Source organism: Silurus aristotelis, assembly GCF_946808225.1.
Source record: "Silurus aristotelis genome assembly, chromosome: 10".
Taxonomy (NCBI): Eukaryota; Metazoa; Chordata; class Actinopteri; order Siluriformes; family Siluridae; genus Silurus; species Silurus aristotelis.
The window spans coordinates 5,033,668-5,057,341 of record NC_139583.1 but is presented as its reverse complement, the minus strand read 5'-3'; the positions used below and the strand labels follow the sequence as shown (position 1 = coordinate 5,057,341).

Sequence of the window (23,674 nt, the reverse complement as noted above, 5' to 3'; positions counted from 1 at the left end):
GGAGGAGCGAAGGGAGAAGTGACGAGAGGAATAGCAGGAGGAGTGGAGGGAGAAGTGACGAGAGGAATAGCAGGAGGAGTGGAGAGAGAAGTGATGGGAAGAATAGCAGGAGGAGAAGAGGGAGGAGTGATGAGAGGAATAGCAGGAGGAGTGGAGGGAGGAGTGATGAGAGGAATAGCAGGAGGAGTGGAGGGAGGAGTGATGAGAGGAATAGCAGGAGGAGTGGAGGGAGGAGTGATGAGAGGAATAGCAGGAGGAGTGGAGGGAGGAGTGATGAGAGGAATAGCAGGAGGAGTGGAGGGAGGAGTGATGGGAGGAATAGCAGGAGGAGTGGAGGGAGGAGTGATGAGAGGAATAGCAGGAGGAGTGGAGGGAGGAGTGATGAGAGGAATAGCAGGAGGAGTGGAGGGAGGAGTGATGAGAGGAATAGCAGGAGGAGTGGAGGGAGGAGTAATGAGAGGAATAGCAGGAGGAAGAAGGTGTGGCGGGAGAAAGAGCAGAGGAGGAGAGTCAGGAGGAGAAGGGGGGGGAGTGACAGGAAGAACAGCAGGATAATATGCAGGAGGAGGAGTGATGGCAGAAAAATCAGTGGAGGAAGGAGGAGAGAGAGGAGGAGCAGTGGGAGGAAGAAAGAGTGGAGAGAGGAGTGATGGAAGGATGTGGTGGGTGTGGGTGTATTATTATTATTATTATTATTATTATTATTATTATTATTATTATTATAAAGAAAAGTAGGAGTATTACTATCATTAGTATTAGTACTGATTTAAATGACTAATGAACAATGTTTATTATATTAAAACAGCAGTAAGGTATAGTCGAGTATGATAGTAGGTATTAAAGATAATAAGTTGAGCTGTACCGCCCTCTAACGGTCTTAACTCATATCACATCTTTACAGCACGTCAAATTCTCCTTTTGTACTGCAAATGGCGCTAAATACACATTTATCCAGCAATATGTGTGCTTTATGTTACATTTTTTTATATTTGCAGATTTTTACCATTTTGTAGCATTACATATGTAATTATTTTACCTACTGTTCCTAAACCAATAAAACAAAGCAAACATATTTTTTTTTACATTCTTAACAGAATTTAATAGTTAATTTAACTGTACAAAAATAATCTATTTTATTTAAAAAAGCTTGCACATTGCACATAGTTTATTTTATTTATTTTTTTATATTAGCATAGGTAGGGTATATTTATTATTATTTTTTAAATAGACCACCCCAATAAAATCAAATAAAATGTGGAATATGGACTTTTATCAGAAACCAAAAGAGATAAAATATAACATCAATGAGACGGATAAGCCTTTGAGTACCAGTCCCTTAATAGCAATTTACTTCCTGGTGCTGTTATGACGTCACAACTACCCCCCTCCCTCTGGCTACTCACCCCGGGGTTGTCCTTGTGAGGCGCCCCGGTGCTGGTGTGGGACTTGCAGGCAGGCACACTCACAGACACTCACAGCACTCAGCATGGGACTTAGTAGTGACCCAAACTTCCAGAAGCTCCAGCAATGGTACACGGCCAACAGTCAGAGCCTCAACATGAGGCAGATGTTCGAGGCTGAGAAGCAGAGATTCAACAAGTTCAGGTAAATTAATTCTGCACTAAGATCTGATGATATTCTGCAACTTAAAGAGAGAGCTATATCATGTCATGTCAAACATTCCATGCAACCGCATCCAAAGACGTCCTGAACAATTGTGTTTCTCCAAATGTGTGCCAACAGTGTGGGTAAGAACGACATGTGGTGGAAAAGTCGTTATTTTTGGTCTTTTCTTAGTCTGTATTTAATAATAATTAGTTATTTGAATGAAAACGGCCCTTAATATTTCTGCACGTATATACGTGTTAATGAGAGGTTACAATGTACTCCATCAAAAGATTTTTTTTGTGTCCGTATAAACAGCCTGACACTGAAAACCGATGATGGTGACATTCTTCTAGATTACTCCAAGAACCTCATCACCGAGGATGTGATGAAGATGTTGATTGAGCTGGTAATGACATTATTATTTTCAATCAAAGAAGTTGGGAAACACCTAGTCTAGTCGAGAATTATACAGTGAATAATTCAAAGAAAGTTCTCCGGAGAGATGAGTCCAAATTTGACATGACAGAAGAACTTGAATCAGAACAAAATCTCAAATATTGAAGAAAACTTTTTGCAAATTTTACAAAAAAGTGTTTGGAGAAGCGAACTGTCCGGATGTGGAGGGTGTTTAAAACTGTTATTTATCCTAATAAATTAAATAAAGTTTCATGTTTGGTTAAAGTAAATCCTTATACAATGAAATCACTTTTTTTTAGTCGCATAAAAACGTCTCTCAAAAACCATAAAAGACACTGAATATGTTTTCGACTGATTGTTTTTAGGCGAAGTCCAGAGGACTGGAGGCCGCACGTGATCGGATGTTCTCCGGCGAGAAGATCAACTTCACCGAGGTTTTAATCATGACTCATGAAAGCAGAATCTCTGTTCATAAGGCGTTTTTTTCCCCCTAAACACTAAAGACATCTAATGAGGTGTAGAAACAAAATAGTTAAAAATAGAGTATAGATCTTTATTTACGTGGTCCTGATTTGCGGATCTGTCTGCGTTCAGGGTCGTGCTGTGCTCCATGTTGCCCTGCGGAACCGCTCGAACGCTTCCATCAGTGTGGATGGGAAGGACGTCATGCCTGAGGTCAATAAGGTCCTTGAGAAGATGAAGGGGTTTTGCCACGTGAGTTTCGTACACAGTGACTACACCCGAGAAACATCAGGCTACAAACACGTTTCTCATATAAAACTGAATCCAGTCCAACAGCATTCGTTTAGTTCAAGCTAAATTAAATTGAACATCTGATATACATCAATGAGTCATGTAGCAGCAGCAGCACCACGAAGAGCTTCAGTTAATGTTCATATCAAACATCAAAATAACTCTTACATGGTTCTCTGTGCCAGATGGTCTGGTTTGAGTGCTTCAGAATCTGCTGATCTCCTGGGATTTTTACACACAGCAATCTTGAAAGTTTATACAGAATCGTTAAAAGAAAAAAACCCTGCAATCTGCAGGCTGAAACACCTTGTTGATGAAAGATACCAGAGAAGAATAACCATGCTGATCCGAGCTGAACTTACATAAGCGCTCTTTATGAGTGTGGTGAGCAGAAAAGCCTTTACACAATAAAGTGTAATAAAAAAAAGTTAATAAATAATCATAAAAAAGAGGTGGTGGTGGTGTAATTATTAGGGTATTGGACTTTAGATGCAGGGGGTTGTGGGTCCTGGCTATACCAGGCCACCACTCTTGGGCCCTTAAACAAGGTCCCCATTAACCCCTATTAGTGCTCAGTTGTGGGAATGGGGATAACATACTTCGCCATAGATGGTCTCAAGCCTGGCTGCAAAGAAAAGAGAATGGGCGTTGGGTTAGCAACCCGACCATGTAACAAAACTGCTATAGAAACTGCAAGTTAGCCGGTAAGCCCTTGCCGCCAAATGCGCCTCATGGCGTGGTAGGACTGCAGAATAATAATAATAATAATAATAATAATAATAATAATAATAATAATAATAATAATAATAAAAAACCCACTGTCCATGACTTGAGTCCAATGTGAGTTACGCAGCAAAAAAAATTGCCAGTGCTTTATTTATTATTTACTCGGTAACGGATACGATTTAAAAGGTATTTAAATACAAGACTTCAAACAAAACATACTTAAGAAAAAGTAAAATGACAGATTTTAAAAACTACACAATAAAGTTGTTTATTATTATTTTTTATAAAAAAAAAAACCAACTACTCAGTTACAGTAACGCAAGTAAATGTAACTCGTTACTTTCCACCTCTGGCTACAACAGCAGCAGATCACAAAAGGTTTCACTTCAGTGAGTCAAGAACCAAAATCTGATGCTCCCTCAGAATCATCTGTAGCCAAACTGGACACATTCCAAAAAATAGAAAAAGATGATATTTTTACAATTTGATAACTGCTTAGATGAATGTTCAGGTGTACAGGTGTCCCTAATAAAGTGTATGATGAGCGTAACTTTTGCCTGCATAGTAAAAAAAAATAGCTGCTTGCTGAGTTATATTATATGCAACATGGACAATGTCTGTGTTTGTGTTTGCATGTCTGACTGCAGAAAGTTCGCAGTGGAGAATGGAAAGGCTACACTGGGAAATCCATCACTGATGTAGTGAACGTGGGCATCGGAGGCTCTGATCTGGTAAATGCAATATATATCAATATATATTTAAATAGATAGATAGATAGATAGATAGATAGATAGATAGATAGATAGATAGATAGATAGATAGATAGATAGATAGATAGATAGATAGATAGATAGATAGATAGATAGATAGATAGATAGATAGATTAATCCTTAGGTTAAATCAATGTGATGGCTGAATAACCCTGTATCTCAGACATTCTGACCTCCAGTGGTTTCTGGCTTTATGCACTAGCTCACTCTTAGCATCTGCGCTCTTTAGGGACCCCTGATGGTAACCGAGGCACTAAAGGCGTACTCCAAAGGTGGACCACGTGTCTGGTTTGTGTCAAACATCGATGGCACGCACATCGCCAAGACGCTGGCGGAGCTCAATGCAGAGACCACACTGTTCATCATCGCCTCTAAGGTATCATCACTCAGGATTAGAGCTCAGATGATACTCCTCAATAATGATTCAGAATTTCAAATGGTTTGCTCATAAATAAATAAAAGTTAGAACTATTGGATTTGCTGTAGTACACACATTCTCTCAAAAGTAATACCAAAATCCCCAAAGGAATATTTGAACCCTGAATAAGAAGCTGATTAGTTTTATTATTCTACTCATGATGGTAGATAGTGGTTTACAAAATCTAACACCTTTATATTTATGCCATTTCGCGGAAGACTTTATCCAGAGGAACTCTTATTTCTACAGCTGAGAAGGCCCAGCAATGGCAGCTAGGTGGTGTTGGGATGTGAACTCATGACCTTCCATTTAAAAGGACAATATCTTAAAAAAACAAAAAAAAAGATGTTTTTTTTTATCAGTAATTCAATAACAGTAAACGTCAGAGTGACTTAACAGCCTATTAGTTTTCCACCATCAGAAATTTTGCTTTCTTGGTAATACTACAAGCTCCTTTTTGTTTTTAGATCAAAATTGGTCAGTGAGGAAAACAGATCACAAGTCAAGCTCATAATTGGAAGTGGCAGCTCAGTGGTTAAGATGTTGATCTTCTGATTGGAAGGTTGTGGGTTCATTTTCCAGCCACTAAGCTGCCATTGTTGTGCCCTTGAGCAAAGTCTTTACCCCTTAACTGCTCAGTTGTATTAAAAAGATCATCATAAGTTGTTTGGGAATTGGTCGTCTGCTAAATACTCTTTAATAAATCAATGTCATGTTTGATCAAAAATTGCATTGAACATTTCAGCTGTCGAATATTTTTCCATGACAGTACACCAGTGTTTTATTCATTATTTCAGAGATCGACACACGGCTATAATTATAATGTTTAATATATATTGTGAATCTACCTGAAGCCTTTTTTGTGCATTTCAGACCTTCACCACTCAAGAGACCATCACCAATGCAGAGTCGGCCAAGGAGTGGTTCCTGCAGGCTGCCAAAGATGTGAGTCCTGACTCACGGGGAATCTTGCTATGAATTTTGAGCCTCATTACTTGTGCCCTCTGAGTGCACTTATGTGGACACGACTCTGGGGGCTGAACAACTTTATAGTCAAATTGATATAGATACCAGAAGAAAACCGTATCCTATTTTAAAACCCTATATATTTAAAAATGTTCCTTGTCCCTCTTTCAGAAATCTGCTGTTGCTAAGCACTTTGTAGCTCTGTCTACCAATGAGGTACACTGATTCAACTATTCCAGGTTTTAATTCCCTGTGTCCTTGTGTGTTTGCTATAACCTCCGTCTTTTTGTCCTCCAGCCCAAAGTGAAGGACTTCGGCATCGACACGAAGAACATGTTCGAGTTCTGGGATGTAAGTTGTGTGTGATGATACTTTCCCTGTGCTTAGTGTTTGAGCATGCCTTACTGTAAGAGGCTCATGTGAAGACTATTATTAGCGTGGTCGTTTGACCTGCGAAGTAGGCGTCCAGATCCGCACACTGGCAGCTGCATGGTAATCGGAATCTTTCCTCACGGCTCTGGATGGTGTTATAAATACAGCACGACCTTATCTTACGCAGAGGTCAAGCAAAGACCCAGTCTCGCCAAAGGTCAGCTGGGCTGGTTTTAATCACATTTGTTGATACTGTATTTGACGTGCAAGGTCTCAGCTGTGTGGTTGGGTCCCATCTAAAAGTTAGGAATAGGTACTAGCAAGCAGGCAAAAAATTAAATAAACGTATGCATTTCTTAGATTAGGGGTTCCCAATCTTTTTTCTGTGAGAACCACATAATTTTGCCTTTCTTTAATGGGGGGCGTCGTTCATCTGGTCTGTAACAGAAAATGACATGGGCTGGAGTAACTACCAGTATTATTGTGGAGATTTTATTCTGATTTTAAATGTGTTTATGCCTTCTAATGCTGGATTAGTTTATTATTTTGTTATGCACCATACATACAAAATCTGCATCATTTTTAAGGAGATCCTAAGTTATTGCCTATTAAAAAAGCATTATTACTGTCACAATGCCATTTTTTCATATTCATTGTTACTGAAATAAAAACATTTACTTACTTATGCATATGGTTGGTGAGTGAATCTAATAAATAATTAGGCTACGTTAATAACTAGAGGTCGCCCGAATAATAAATACTGTTAAATACTACTGGATAGAAAACAAACAAACAAACACTACATGTAAAATAGTACTGAACTTCATTATTATTTAACTGAATCTTAAAAATGTGCTAAAGGATATACATATATACATATTCATTAATAAATACAATTTAATAATTATAAATACTAAACATAATATAGCGCTTTTTATGTGGTGCACAGTGTCACGTGTTAAAATTACAGCACGTCTTGTCTGTGATTTGCCTCTAGAGGCCGCTCTCGTAATGACAGTGGACCGCAAGCCGGAAAAACTATCACCATTGATTTTTTGCCAATAGTCAATAGTTTAGCAATCAACTGTCTGTGCCTCCACCTCTATTAATAACTGAGGGAAATTTTAGTTTGAAAACCAACCTTTATTATTAACTACAGATATGATATAAATAAAATATATATATTATATATTCAGAATGTCTCTGGCATTGTACAAATGTGGGGGCTGGCCATATTCGCTCCGGGGACTGTAGTTTGGGGCTTTAGATACTACAGTTCCTTGTAGGCCCTCCGAGCAAGCTTGATGAATAATATATTTGTAGCCTTACAGCTTCATCCCAAGCATTGCTCATCAGCTTAAACAAATGGCAAAATGTAGAAATCTTTAGAAAAGTTTTGAGAAAAGTTTAGTTTATGCATTGAGGGAATGTTTATTTATGCAGAAGCAAGTCAAAAAAACAGTATAAAGCGTAGGTGGAAGATGGAGAAAGTGAGATCTTTGAAATGCACAACAGTGGAGTTTGTCATTATTTTTAACAAGGTTATGTGCTTTCCAGTGGGTTGGAGGACGCTACTCCTTATGGTCTGCAATCGGACTTTCCATCGCTTTGCACATCGGTAAGTCATAACAGTTACTGTTTAAAGTCTTACTGTTTAAATAATCTCTAGCTTTATTTCCATCTTTTTTTCTTTTAAGGCTATGAGAACTTTGAAAAGCTTCTAGCTGGAGCTCACTGGATGGTAGGTGCTTATTACTTTATAAATGAAAGTAATAGATTAACAGTTAATAAATCAGAAATAGTAGATGTTTATAAAGTAATAGTTAAGACAAGTTGGAGGTTCTTTTAGGAATATGGAAATGGAAAATATATTATAAATATATAATTATATTCCCAACATTTAGAGATAAAAGTTTTTCTCATGCTCTGTGTAGGACACTCATTTTCGAACAGCTCCACTGGATCAAAATGCACCAGTCCTGCTGGCCATGCTGGGTATCTGGTACATCAACTTCTTTCAGGCGGAGACTCACTGTCTGCTGCCCTACGATCAGTACATGCATCGCTTTGCTGCCTACTTTCAGCAGGTGGATACCTGTCATAAATCTCCATTCTTCTTGATGGATTAATGATGGATGGATGGATGGATGGATGGGATGGTACATGGTAGGGATGGATGGATAGTAAACATACAAAATTAAACTAGATGGATGGATAATAGGGATAATCCACATGGTTAAATAAACTGATGGTAGTTATGAATGGATGGATGGATGGATGGATGGATGGATGGATGGATGGATGGATGGATGGATGGATGGGATGGTACATGGTAGGGATGGATGGATAGTAAACATACAAAGTTAAACTAGATGGATGGATAATAGGGATGGACCACATGGTTAAATAAACTAATGGTAGTTATGAATGGCTGGCTGGATAGATGGATGGCTGGCTGGCTGGCTGGATGGATGGATGGATGGATGGATGGATGGATGGATGGATGGATGGATGGATGGATAATGAAGACTAGAGATGAATGGTAGATATGAATGCATGACATAGATTTTAAGGTTGGATTGATTGGATGGATGGATGAATAGATGATTGGGATGTGGTAAGAACGTAGCAGAAAATGGAATGATTTTATGTTAAGGATGGATAATTTAAAGATAGAGATGAATGGCCCTTATGGAGAGACACTTACATTTATCTCATTCATACAACTAAGCAGCTGTGGGGTTAAGAGGAGTGGCAACATTTTGTGGCTGGGATTTAAACTCACAACCTTTGGATCCAAAGTCTAATGCCTTAACCACTAAGCTACCATCTCCCCACATACTATAACATGTAGTGTATAACATTTAGTTTAAAATGTGATTTTTATTTTCCTTTTCTTGTTATATCCAGGGTGACATGGAGTCGAATGGGAAATACATAACCAATCATGGCACCCGTGTGAATTACCATACAGGACCCATCGTTTGGGGGGAGCCTGGAACTAACGGACAACACGCCTTCTACCAGCTTATTCACCAAGGTGTATATATACAGCAGCTAATTTTACAATCAGAATAGATGTGATTCTGAATTAATCACTTTCATTCTATCTTTGTCAAGGCATGGTGTGTGTATTAGTGTGAGTGTAAACATGTCTCGTCCTTCTGTCTACTTTGTAGGAACTCGTATGGTTCCTGCTGATTTCCTCATCCCGGCCCAGACTCAGCATCCAATCAGAAACAGCCTGCACCACAAGGTACAATAGGAGAGAAAATATAATTCTTACACATGTCCAGTTTATTTGTTCACTTCTGATTGTGTACATATGCGTGTGTGTGTGTGTGTGTGTGTGTGTGTGTGTGTGTGTGTGTGTGTGTGTGTGTGTGTGTGTGTCTAGATCCTGATCGCTAACTTTCTGGCTCAAACTGAAGCTCTGATGAAAGGAAAGACGACAGAAGAAGCAAAGAAGGAGTTGGAGGCCGGAGGAATGAGTGGAGAGAAATTAGAGAAGATCCTCCCCCATAAAGTAAGAGACCATCTCTAAAGAAATTTCTAATATTTTGCCCTCTAGTATGGTGGGAATAGTTATTTCGCCCCCTAGTGGTGGATCTCAAACTGTTCACTACAAGTCAAGGTCAGACCAGCAAGTGTAAATCTTGGCAAAATAAGAAACAATGTGTAAAAAACTTCTAATAAGTCATTTTAGGTAGTGACAATCTGATAAAGCCAAGGTATCAAGCTATTATTAGGATTTAGGGGTTTAACACAGTCGCACTTACATCACATAATGTTGTCCTTCCTTTTTACAATATTTGGAAGAAGTATTTCGTTTACATAGCTTGTTATAATACAAGTAAATTCTATATTTATAGACTAGATTATTTCACTATACATAACCATCTAGTATACATTATATATCATATCAATATATAAGTATGCAAGTATAAGTACATAAAAGTGATCACAGTGAAACATGTTGGATGGGGAACTGATTAACCTGATCCCTTTATGGAAAAACAAGATGTGGGGCTCGGAGTAGATAATAAACAGAATCAATATGGCTAACACGGACTACTGTACTGTACAAGCGTTTTCATATACAGCTGCATCTCTGTCTCAAAATCTATTAATGTTACAGGACATGAAACAGAGATGCCCAAACTAGGGCCTGCAGGCCAAAGTTAGCTCATGGTGACCTTTTATTTGGCCCACTATGAAAGACAAGGGGGAAAAAATGACAGATCTTAATTTCTAATTTAACATTTAACATTCATTTTTAGTTTTTACACAAATATCTGTACTTTCTACTTCTTACATTTTCAAACCAGACTTGTTACTTTAGTTACGAAGTTTAGTTTACGAAGTTAACAATGAGCAGGTCAGAAGGCAACAAGTAGTTTCGGGTTAACGTGGATGAGACAGAGGGAGCCAGTGATGTAAACATGACTGAGAACAGACACATTCCTGATCACATGATCATCATCATCTTTTCTCTGCTTGTGTTCTATATGGTGGATGTTCGGCCAGGATACATTCGTTAGGTAACAAAATGTAAAATTGGTTTTGTATTAAATAATTAAGGCTGTCAAAATGAACTCGTTAATAACGCGTTAACGCAAATAAATTTTAACAGGATTCATTTAATTAACGTGCGATTAATGCAGTGTGTGTTTAGTTTGACCATTTTTTATAAAAAATATAAATAAATAAAAAGAGGCGAAATTAATGCAACACAGTTATTCACAACGTCATTACTTCAATCAGATATAAAAAAAATAAAATAAACTAAACATAGACTAAAACATTTTTTTTTTTTTTATCAGTAAACACTTGTTTTACTGATGCGCCAAGTCTCAAATCAGCACCAAAATCCGACATGATGCGCACAATGATCCCTCTGGGGGTCGACAAACGCACCGGTGCGGTTTTTGGCATTTTTTTCCTCATAACGCCGAAACGAAGGTAAATTACTCTGTCATTTTTTAACGTACAGATAAGAGAAATACATCATTTAAATCTGTAAATGATCTATTTTTATTTGTATACACTCATAATAACAAAAAACGCTGTGCTTTTGTAAAATAAAGAAAAGGGGTGATCTCTGCCTGTCTTTGTCATCTCTCTTCTCAGACATAATAATACAACCTGAATCTCAGTGAACACTTACCTCACAGACATAATAAATATATAAATAGAAAGCTTGAAATGTCTACTTTAAAATTCCTGTTGGAAACAAATATTTACTGGATATGTAATTAGTATGAAAGTTAGAGGAAGTAAAGTTTTTCCCGTATCACCTCATTAACCGTCCGTGTGGAAAGGTTCCGTTTGGTGTCCTGATGATTTACTCAATTTAAAACACCATAATTACTTTAAAACATTTACAAGAATATTTTGTCTTCCTGCTTCATGTTGAGTTTAGTTTCACTAACAATAAACATACATTTGCATAAAGCAGCAATATTTGTCCGTTCCCATGTAGATTAGAGTTTTAAAAACTTCAAAAGGATTACTTCAAAGTACATTTAAAAAAGATAAAAATGCACAATCAAGTTGCAATTAATCGTAACCTAACTAGTGACAATCATGCGATTAATCAAGATTAAATATTTCAATCGATCGACAGCCCTAACATTAATATGATGTGGGGGGACAATTAACCAGCGTGACACTAAAACAGGTCGTAATGGCTTAAGTTCATGTCAGAGCCCAAAATTCTTTACTTTAACTTTTACCAGATTTTTTTAAAACACGAGTTTCTACTTAAATGAAGGATGTGTGTACTTTTCCCACCTCTGTCATCAAAATAGAAAACATTTTCAATAAAACTGCATTAGTTTAGCAGCTTACTTATGTTCTATTTATTTATTTGTAGGTTTTATTAAAAAAATAAATAACGAGAAACTTTAATTTCACTTTTAATTTCAATCTAATACAAGTATAATGCAACATTTACATTCACGTTTGATTTTTCGCCCTTTATAGTAAAAAATTTGGGCACTTCTGAGATAAAAGTACACGTGTGTACTGTACTCTTTTTAATGATACAGATAATTTCTGGAAAAAAGTCTCTTATTTTAGTGAAATTCTCACCTGAATACTGTAGAGTGCTGTACAAATACATTTTAATTACAACTTGAATAATAAAAAACCCCACTCAGTTTACTGCTTATATACAAAACAGTTTAAAAGTATGTTCTAAGACCAACCTTTTTGAGCTGCTTCTAGGGTACCGATTAATGTGAAGGGCTACCAGTTTGATACACACTTCTGAAATAACAAATTTGCTGAATTTACCTTAAATTCTATGTTATTATTAATAATTAATGATATTCATCTATGTGAAGACACTGATCATGTTACTGATTTCTCACAACAATGATTTAACAAGGTAGAAAACAAATAAATATTAATATGCAAAACTTTATTTCTATAAATCTCTGCAAGTATTTACATTTCCAAATGGTCACTTTTACAACATTTTCACTAGCCACTAACAATTTTGAACAAATCATTGATGCACTACGTTGCATCATGTTTGTACAGATGATCAATTATGTAACATACAAAAATCAACTTTTTAAAAAAATATTGTCATTTTCAAATTCACACCAATGCAAGTGTGATTTAAAAAAAGAATAGCAACAAAATTGATATGCAGTTAGAGGTCAGTAAATATTTATACTACACAGTGTTTGAGCTTTTGCTGTTTAACTGGATGTCACTGTTTCTGTGTTTGAAGGTATTCCAGGGAAACAAACCAACAAACTCGATTATCTTCAAAAAGTTGACTCCGTTCACTCTGGGAGTTCTTATCGGTGAGAATTGTAATAGTCCTCTATTAGACTGTTGATCTGTTGATGTTTTTATAACAGAAGTGTTAACCTTACTATGTTAATTTGGCCCTAATCTTACATACAATATATGGGCAAAAGTTTTGGGACACCTGCATTTTCCACCCAAATGTGGTTCTTCTCCAAACTGTGGTTCTTCCCTAAAGTTTGAAGCACACAATTGTATAGCACGTCTTTGGATGCAGTAGCATGAAATTTTGCCCTTCACTTGAACCAGAAGACCAGAACCTGTTCCCGCATGACAATGCACCTGTGCACAAAGCAAACTCCATGATGATATGGTTTATATAGGTTGCAGTAGAAGATCTTGCATGGCCTGCAATAGAGCTCTGACCTCAACCCTCTTGAGCACCTTTGGGATGAATTGGGATAAACACTGACTCACCCTTACACCCTTGTGGTTGAATGATCAAAAAATCTCCACAAGCACACTCCAAAATCGAGTGGAACATCTTCTCAGAAAAGTGAAGGTTACTATAACAGTAAATGGGCACTGAATGTGGAATGGAATGTTCTAAAAGCACATACCAATCTTACAGTCGGGTGTCCACAAACTTTTGTCCATATAATGTACACACTCAAGCTAATTTAGAATCCATAACATGGCAGTGAGTGGGTAAATTTGTAGATGAGATTTCTTCTAGTTTCTTCATCAATAATGCTCAGTAGATAAAGCTATAGCATATATAACTTCTCGCCTGCTCTATCCTTTACTGTAGCAAGCTAATCGATTCTTAGATATAAATAAGTGAATTAGCAGTTAGCATCAGCGGTAAGCAGCTAGCACGTTATATAAATCTACACCTGATAACTCACAGAAAATCTAAACACATATTTGTGATAATATCCTAATAATAAAAAAGCTACCTTCAAATATGACTTCATAGCAATCGTAAATATTTAATAAAAAAACAAAACCCAGACAAACAGTACCAGTGCATTATGGGTAAAACATGCTGCTCCTCTGGCTTTAAAGTGAATCTATTAAAAGGTTTCATAAGACTTTATTTCAAGTGCTAACATTTGAGAACATCGTGTTATTCAGAAAATCATGTACCTGATGCACTTCTTCATCGACACAAGAATACATTGTACAGTGCATTCAGGGATATGGAACTAAGAAATGAAGAACATGCCTATTATTTACCAACAACAAATATGAACATGTGGGTTCTGGTTTATTTTGGTTCTTCAGCCATGTATGAACATAAGATCTTCATCCAGGGGATCATGTGGGAGATCAACAGCTTTGACCAGTGGGGGTGAGTAAAACACACTGTCTCTAATGGCTGTACAGTGTTTACACTGGTGTATTATCCTTTTCTTTTTAAAACAGCATTAGTTTTTACGATGATGTCATTTTTTTTCTTTTTGTGATACTGCTATGGACACGGAAAGTATCACTGAGCTACTAAGCCAGACTAAATTATTCAGATCTTAATTCAAAAACTGCAAAAAAAAAAAATAGATTTTTTTTGTTACACCTCTCTTTCACTGTGTATAGAGTGGAACTTGGAAAACAGCTGGCCAAAAAGATCGAGCCAGAGTTGCAGGACACGGCTGAGGTCAGCTCCCATGACTCCTCTACGAACGGCCTCATAAATTTCATCAAGAAGAACTTTGCTTGAACACACACACTCACACACATATCTCAAAACATGCTTCACAGCCCCCCTGCCTGCCCCAAGACCGCCTGGGATTTCTGGAACCTTCCATCAGTAGCCGAATAAAAACACCAGAAATATATCAGCTAATTGTTATGTAAGAATAAAACCTTCCTAATCAAGAAATGAATTAAAATACATTTACTAAACAACATTGTGCATTTAAAACTGTAAATTTTTTTGTTTGCATGATTCGTATCAGCAATGGAAGGATCTCTATCATGCAGGGAAAAACCCACCTCTTTATTAACCCATGAGATGACAAAGAGCTACAGTACTGAAGGGATTTTCCTGAACTTATCTATGACTGGTGCAATTTCCTTTTATTTTCAACATGAGAAAACAGTATTCTGATAATATAAAACAGTTTTTTGGCACTAATCTAACCAATGTAATTTGATAGATGAGCAATAGGAATTTTTAAATCCTCCCCACGTGCATCTACGAATCTCGTCCGCTCATGACCCTGTCGCCGGTTCGCCACTGTTCCTTCCTTGGAGCACTTTTGATAGATACTGACCACTGCAGACCAGGAACATTCCACAAGAGCTGCAGTTTTGGAGATGCTCTGACCCAGACGTCTAGACGTCTCAATTTGTCAGACTTGCTCAAATCCTTACTTTTGCCTATTTTTCCTGCTTTTAACATCAACTATAAGGACTAAATGTTTACTTGCTGCCTAATAATGAAGAAATAATCAGTGTTATTCTCTTCACCGCTCATAATGTTATAATGCCCTAATGTTATAACTGATCGGTGTAAATATACACAGTGAGGGCTATAAAGTTTGAGATTAAATATGCTTCAATTTTGTATTATAACTAAATACAATGACATTGATTGAATGACAAGTAGAAGCTTAAAAGTATTTACACAGATTTCACAGTTGCTTTGCATCTGGTTCGTCCCCATTCTGCTTGAATGACAGTGTGCCCTTCTTCAGATCAAAGTCAAATGCTTGAACCAGACATTTCTGTCCAACATGCTGTTGTAGTATTTGATAAAACATTATCTTTCCACCTTCCACCACACCACTACCTTTGGTTTAGCTTAGATGCTACAAAACTAATGATTTTACTATTAATCTGTAATAAATGATAATTAATTATGATGCTGCTGAGGATGGCCTCACATGGAAAGCCGAAATATATCTCAGATTACTTTAGATGATTCCACCAAAAAAACATGAAAAAGCTTGGGATTGCAATTGTCGCAAACAGTTGTGCATTTAAGTCTCTATCAGTGAACAGTTGACAACATCAGCACAATAGACGACATGATAAACCTATAATGAAACCTCTTGTTAAACACTTTTTGACCACAAAAGCACATTGGGTTAGATGTTGGACCACTGAACAGAAGGTTGTGAGTTCAAATCCCAGCATCACTAAGCTGACACTGCTGGGCCCTTTAGCAAGGCACTTAACCCTTACCTGCTCAGTTATATAAATATATTTATTAGTCGCTCTGGATAAATGTTGCAAAAATATAGAAGGGAAATATTTGGCTCAAGCAGGGCTTACCCAAATAACGATGAGTTCCCCCTTTAAATCTGGTTCCTCTCAAAGTTTCTTCCTTGTATCTTCTCAGGGAGTTTTTTCATCTCCACTGTTGCCTCATGCTTTCTCATTAGAGGATACTTGTTTGGGGATAAATACATTAATTTGCTCTTATCCTTAAAGATCTGCTGCTACTGTAAGCTTTCATTCCAAATTAAAGGTCTTTTTCAGAATGATCAGATTTTTTTGGCAGTTACACGAGTGAGGAGCTTCCACTTATGACCACCAGGTGTCACCAAGGAAAGCCACATGTCCCCTTGCTGAGTTCCCACTTCAACAGCTGAACAAAAGGTCGAAGGTCACCTCTTTTCTGTTTTTCTCAAATCCCAGGCTATGTTCTGTGACAGGGCTTTTTTAGAGAAAGGGAAATCAATACCAAGCACATCTGGAACACATCACGTTCCCCAGCTGAATTCCTTTCACTCAATCAAAATAAGAAAGGGCTGGATATAAGAACTGCTGTTATAGTATAGTCTGTCGACTGTCATGAATCTAGATAGACAGATAAAGCCATGAAGTGAGACTAATAACAGCTATAATACATTATAAATATATATTATATTTTTATTTTCTGAAGCAGACAAAGATTGAAAGATCAGTTTCAGGAGCCTGTTGCTTGGCAACAAGTCTTTTTTACTTCCAGCCTAACTGTGCTGTCATTTTTTTTTTTTCATACTCAGTTCAAGAGCATTTTATTTGGATTTTCTTCTAAAGTGATTTTGATAGAACCACTGAAAGGAGGTAGTAACGAAATTGTAATACGTTTGTGTGCTTTTACTGCCTGGTTCAAACATTGTCCTCGACAACTTCTTACATCATAAGTGATCATGCATAAATTTAGTGCAGCTGTGTGTGTTGATAAAATAGGTCTTGTTTTATCTACCAATCAGTCCTTCCTGGAGAAAATAAACCCTGTAATGGATTTAATCATTATACAAGGTGGTATCAATAAGTTTCGAAACTAATGATGTAAGTGGTGCTATTCGGACCACGTGCGTTACCACGTCTACGATTTCATCATGAACAACAAGTTGAAGCAAAGAGCAGACGTGAAATTCCGCATGAATCTGGGCGAATCTGCCACAGAGATGTTTGTCACGACATACATTTGCCATACGGCGATGCTGCGGCGAGTCGTTCGAGGATTTTTGAGCGACACGTGCGCTTGAAGAGTGGAAGAGTGGAAGAGTGGAACCTCACTGGAAGACGACGAGAGATCAGGAAAACCTTCAACGAGCTTGGGTTATTCTGCAACTTGTGCATGATGACCATCAGAGAACAATCCACACTCACTCTCAATTCCGCATCCCCACTACTCACCAGATTTGACCCCTGCAGACTTCATCCTCTTCTCGAAGATGAAGATCCAACTCAAAAGTCGCCGTTTTTTTACACCATTGTGAAGATCCAGCAAGAATCGCAGAAGGTGGTTGACATGAAAAGAAGACTTCCAGGACACATTCCAGAAGTGGCAGAAGGTCTATTTTGAAGGTACAATCTGGATTTGTAAAGACTTCATTGATAGTTTCCTGTTTTCTATTGATGGCATGTGTCTAGTTGTTTCAAATAGAACACTTGTAGACCACATGTTGGTATCCAGCGGACACCATGAGAGGCCACCAGAACATCATTATGTTTCTACAATGGTTTCTTTTGGTTTGATAAAAATGATTTAACGATGCACACACACACATACAACCTAATCAAAAACATTTTGCAGAAGTTGCAATGGTTAACAACTTGTTTTGAAGAGGTGGAAATCATTAGAATGTCTGTGGTGGTTTCCCTTGAACTTCAGTGGTGATATCATTTTTGGGTAATTGGATTCTGGGATGCATTTTAATGAGTTATATATGTCTGCGAATCCCAGACGCGTTTTAGTTCGAGTATCTGCTAGTTCATTAGATTAGAATTTCAAGATTAGAGATACTGAATTAAATGTGACTAGATTTTAGGAGTTGAATTTATCTAAAGGCCCTGCAAGATGACACAAGCTAATGCTTTTCACACTTCTGTGTCCTCACTTCCATAACAATAACAACACAAATGGCTGAATTGATAGATTTGATAGAAATAGATTTTTTGGTAGCAATACTTTATACACAGTAACTTTTTCCTTTCACTCTTTAAAATTTGTACACAAATATCCGTACTTTCAGATTTCAGCCTCTATGTGCTGCCATGTCAATCTAATCTGCCCAGAGCCTTCAGAGTACTGCTGGCCTTTATATCTTAGTCTCTATTAGAAATGAGTATGTTTCTTTAACCAATTAGATTTAATATTCTCCTCACAGGGTTGCTAGTTCATGGAAAAAGTATAATGCAATGAAACTGTAATGTCCTCATGGGTCTTTGTTACCTTCTTTTGGTGGCATGTTATGTCTAGTGAATGGAACATCTTGGGCAACTTGCAGATGACGTTAGCTACGTATGTAGTCACTTATCATAAATGCTAACATTAGCTAACGTTAACCCTGCTAGCTTTGAATCATTTAATATTGAACAATTCCCATCCCTTCCCTGCAATTCTCACAAATGTAATTTGTGTGGCTCTAATGCTTACCATATACACAATTATAGCCTGTATATAAGCTGTATGTTTAAAATATGACATGATTTAATATTAATTAACATATATCAGCTGTTAGCTGCTTGATTGTTAGATAGTTAGCAACCCAGCTTATTAACAAGCTAGTAGGTCTCTTTACATAAAGTAATTCAGAGGAAAATAAAAAATATATATCCTTAGTTGTTTTTTTTTGTTCTTGCCTCCAAGGTTGAGCGAGTTCTTATTAAATCTCTTCACACTATGACCACTCAGGAACAAAAGTGTTACACACTTCCAGACCGTGAGCGGAAAGCGAACGAGGTCTTCTTAAAAACGGCAATAAAATGCACAGCTTATGTCTAAAGTCTCAGTGCTGGTCACCATGGCAACTTAAACTCATACAATAGAAGCTCCATACAACCTTTGAATAAGAGCGATAACTCAGATTCATAAAGATGTGAACATTATAAAGTGTGCGAGCCGACTGAACGCCTTATAGTCAGGTCTGGAAATAAAAGACCATTGACTTTCTCAAGTGAGTTTGTACAGCTCAGGTACACATGCTCTCAGTGGGAAAACAGATGTCTTCATTATAAAAAAACCCCATCATCACATGATATTTGAGTGCTCTTAAGAACCTGAATATGTGAGCTGTCACAGAACGAGTTTGTCAAATCATATGTTAAACAGGGAATGAGTGGAGTCATGGACCTCGTCTGTTATTGCGCAAAATTGGATCATTTTGCTGACTCATGGGACCAAAAATAGACATGACTATAAGACCAAAAATAACAAGATTAAAAGAATAAAAGAGAACATATCATCCAGGACATGGTTAGTACTTGAAGTTTGTTTCTCTGGTTTTGTATACGTGATAATATTGTTGTTAACAGGATCAGTGTCAAAAGAGAAGACATCTCATAAAGGAAATGAATACTTGAACAGTGTAGATGATATTTGGAGGTAGAATAGTCCTTCAGAAAAGATATTCAGATGATTATCTGGAGAGAATTCAATCTGTAGGTGTAAATATTCATGATCTGTGGTTTTCCCTGTTGAAAAAAGTCCAGCATGTCCTAACCAGCTACAAGCAATAGCTTGAGGATCATCTTTTCCAGTTGGTACAATTTTCCACATTTCTGCTACTAATTCTACATCTAATGCTTATAATTAAAATATCACAAAAGCAAAGGGATTAGAAACAATTTACACAACTTGGATAAGTACTAGCAAAGCTACGATAAATAACTGACCAGTTGGAAAAGATAGTCTACCAGTTTGGCCAGCTGAGTGATTTTGGGCAGACCAAACTGAATTATGCAATAGTTTGCATAAAATTAGTTTTGCTTGGAATTTTTTTTTTGTTGATTTAGGTTTGCAGTTTGCAGTTAAATTAAATTGGTAGCTTCTTTTTCTTCTGAAGAGCAGCCCAAAAACAAACCTCAGCCTTGTCTTGGCTTATCAACTAACTATTTTTTAGCATAAAGTAGGTCATAGGTCATTTTTTAATGCCATTTTTCTCATTATCTGTTTCCTATTTATTACAGTCAGACAAAGAAAAAAGCAAAAGGTTTCATGCAATTTATCCAAACGACTTGCACCCCGAAAACATTTCTCATAAACATGCCAGAGGCCTTATTCTCAGACTCATGACCACATTTCAGGATTCTACACTGCCCAGTTCTGGCCCTGAAACCCATCCTAGATCATTACTGAGTGGATCTCTGCATCCAGTTCCCACGGCCTGCACGGTTATGTAAGTTATGTCAAGGTCAGCATTGATACATAGCTAATGTCATCCAGGCCTGTGGTCAGTCCATCTGGGTGGTTTCTGACAAGAAAAAAACAAACGTCCTGCTGGGAAGGGAAATCCATTTCTGTTCTTACCTTTAACAAAATGCCCAAGCCTTTAAATAAACAAATGTTGAAGGTCTTCCAAAAGACTGGTGATGTCCCAGGAAATTATTATTATTGGTCTGTCCTGGACATATTTATAAGATGTTAAATGTTATTAGCACGAATTAATACACTGAGTTTTTAAAGGAGGAATTGTAAGTAAATCATTTTTCTACACCAAGTCTAGTGAGATATAAAACATTCTCGCCTTTTTCCGCCCTTCTTCCTTCATCCCAATCTCCTGCCTCAAACCTTCACAGTCTCAGGGTCTTTTCCATGGCAGGACCTTGACTTTTATTTCTCTGGTCCACTAATCCTCCTTCATTTCTTGTCCATTCACTGCAGCTCAAAAGTTAAAGGCCTAAAAAAGGACAAGTGCGGTTTTAATTCCTCTCAAATCCCTGGAACCACAGAGTTCGGGTTGAGGCCACTCCAGTGGGTCATTTCAGTGTAGCTAAATCCATAGGGACGGTGTTTATCTGGCGTCAGGACAGGGCTAGCAGTTATCTCTGCCTCCCTTAGGGACAGTCCCGGGGAAAAGGGGTTTGTTTACGTGCAGGGCCGTGATTAGAGCCCATAATAGCACATAATAGCAATAACACCGCTGAGCAAACATTCTGATCTCACTGATGGCTTTCAGGGAATTCTCATGGAGAAGGGATTTTATTCATGACTTGAAAAATGGTATTTCGTAAAAAGAAAATAAAACACAAGATTGTTAAATGTTCTTAAAGTGTAGCATAAACACTCTTGGGTATCTTAAACCACCACAGCCATCGGTCAGTACAATTTTGCGATCTAAGGATGCTTTCAGTTTTGTAAGGAATCCAAATACTTGGGAGTGAACAGCCGGGAAATAATGATTACTGCTACCCCCTATAATAACTCACCCCCCAGAGATTTCTATTCCGCTCATACCGCAGCAAATTGCACATAATTCCAAATTCATCATTACCTGAGGAATGATAACTATTTATTTTTTATCTGCTTATAGTTACTTTTAATGTGGTGGATTTCCCAGGAAACATTATTATCTCCTGTCACTTACGCTATAAATACTGTAAACACTTAAAAAAACAACAACCAGCAAAACAAAACAGGCTCTTTGTTTAAATAGTTCTTGTAAATAATGAGGGAACAAATATGCTTCATGACACATTATTAAAAAACAAACAAGGAAGCAAGCATATTAGGACGTGCCGACATGGGAAACGCTCTGTTAATATGAAACTATAATGCAAGAGACACTTTACTTAGTAAAGAAAATGTGATTTTTGCACATCCAGGCCTCTAGAGGGGGCTAGAATGTAAAGTGGATTTGGTAGTGGAATGGTTTTTGGTGTGGTAGCTTTGTTTTGTTTTTGTTGAGTGTCAGTGATGGACTGATCATAATCCCTACAAGTTGGTGGCAGTGCGGAGAATTTGTTCTCAAGTAGGCAGGATTGGTTAGAATTCCTTCGTGATAGCATGGGTTTGTCAGAATTCCAATGGGACCATTCAAAAACAGCCCAGAGCACGCCTTTAATCAAAGACAATAAACACATACACAGTATACGACCAACATAGTAGGTAACACTACCACATTAGTGACACTACTGGCTGAGCAACAGTGGTGGACGAAGTACACAAAGCATGTACTTGAGTAAAAGTAGAGATAAACTCGGTAAAATATTACTCCAGTTAAACTGCCTTCAAAGGTACTTAAGTATCCGAAGTACTCTGATTTATTATAACTATAATGTTCCTATTATCATTTTTATCACAAATCACAAGACTCTTTACTAAATCAACTCAGTTAATATGAAAAGACTCTGTTACTCTCAGAACACTGATCTATTAATAGAATGATATTAATGACTTACACAGTGATTGATATCTAATAAATTATCATGAGCCCAAAACCTTCTTTTCAAAGAAAAAAGAATCTCACAAATAAGTCCACGTGTGTTGTGGTGAGTACGAGTTTGGAGTTTCTTCATCATTTATTTCTCTCTAAATGTTCTGCTTGATGTTAAACTGATGCTGAACTGAATGTTTGTGATCAGTAGACAGACCAAGCAGCGATTGAGGTTCTATCTTGAATAAAGCCCTGTGTGAACCACAAAATTACCCAAAGTCCCCCTCCATTGATTAGTTTTAGCTTTGAAAAGCTCTCTGCTTTAGCTACCATCACTGGATGATGAAGAACATGTTCTCAGAGCAGTCTACAAATTTGGATACATTTCTGAGAGCTTCCTTTCATATATAAATATCACCCTAAGTGCATTTATTGCACAATTAAATTCACACGTCATTGTACACAATTTATCAAACTCTCAGACCCAAGAACCATGAAACTCTTTGGCGTTTTGTAGCCATATGATACATACAACATTTATATCCTTATAATACATATCTTTTAGATGAGCCTTTAAGCTGCACTGGAGATTCTCCTCACTGATCTCAGCTCGGGACCAATTAAGGACCTTTCTGACATCACCTCAGTAAGTGTTGTTTAACTACAATCCAACTACACTATTCAGGTTGGAATTGATTTGTTGCAAACTACACACTTTATGATAAACTACATACTATAAATTATAATGTTATGCAAACTAAAAGAAATGCGTATGCTCTATGCGTAAAAGCAGAGCAGGCGACATTATAACAAGTGATATACAGTTTAATCTATTTCATTACATTCATTAGCCTTTATTATCCTCATACCAGAGATGAGCTGCATACACACCTTCATCTTTTACACATTTCTCCCCTACTTCTTTCCTCTTCCTGAGGGTTTAGACCTTTTTTGTCAGCCATAATTTAAAAAAATCCACCTCTGCTAAGCACCAATCAAAACAAGTAAAAAAAAAAGATCACGCGCTCTACCCTGATTGGTGGATTGCCGTGTGTTGGACTATTTTTTATTCACTCATAAATAAAAAAACGAACGACTGATTACGCAAAATGTAGTTAAGTTAAAAAGTAAAATATTTGACTTTGAAATGTAGCGAAGTTAAAAGTAAAAGTCTTCCCAAATTGAGAACTTGAGTAAAGTACAGATACGCGAAAAAAACGACCTAAGTACAGTAACGAATTACATTTACTTCATTACAGTCCAACACTGTTGAGCAACAATGATAA

At 37.2% G+C, this 23,674-nt stretch overlaps 1 protein-coding gene across 1 annotated transcript; it reads left to right on the top strand.

Annotated features, from left to right (window-relative positions):
• The first annotated feature begins 1,412 nt into the window (after positions 1 to 1,412).
• On the top strand, positions 1,413 to 14,700 carry gpib (glucose-6-phosphate isomerase b). The gene is made up of 18 exons (XM_083552411.1): positions 1,413 to 1,605; positions 1,924 to 2,014; positions 2,391 to 2,459; positions 2,620 to 2,739; positions 4,152 to 4,235; positions 4,504 to 4,650; positions 5,566 to 5,637; positions 5,830 to 5,874; positions 5,956 to 6,009; positions 7,588 to 7,648; positions 7,728 to 7,771; positions 7,965 to 8,117; positions 8,941 to 9,070; positions 9,210 to 9,286; positions 9,428 to 9,556; positions 12,773 to 12,848; positions 14,080 to 14,146; positions 14,389 to 14,700. The coding sequence occupies exons 1-18, from the start codon at positions 1,487 to 1,489 to the stop codon at positions 14,510 to 14,512; spliced, it is 1,662 nt and encodes a 553-aa protein (XP_083408537.1). The 5' UTR covers positions 1,413 to 1,486; the 3' UTR covers positions 14,513 to 14,700.
• The last annotated feature ends 8,974 nt before the right edge of the window (positions 14,701 to 23,674 follow it).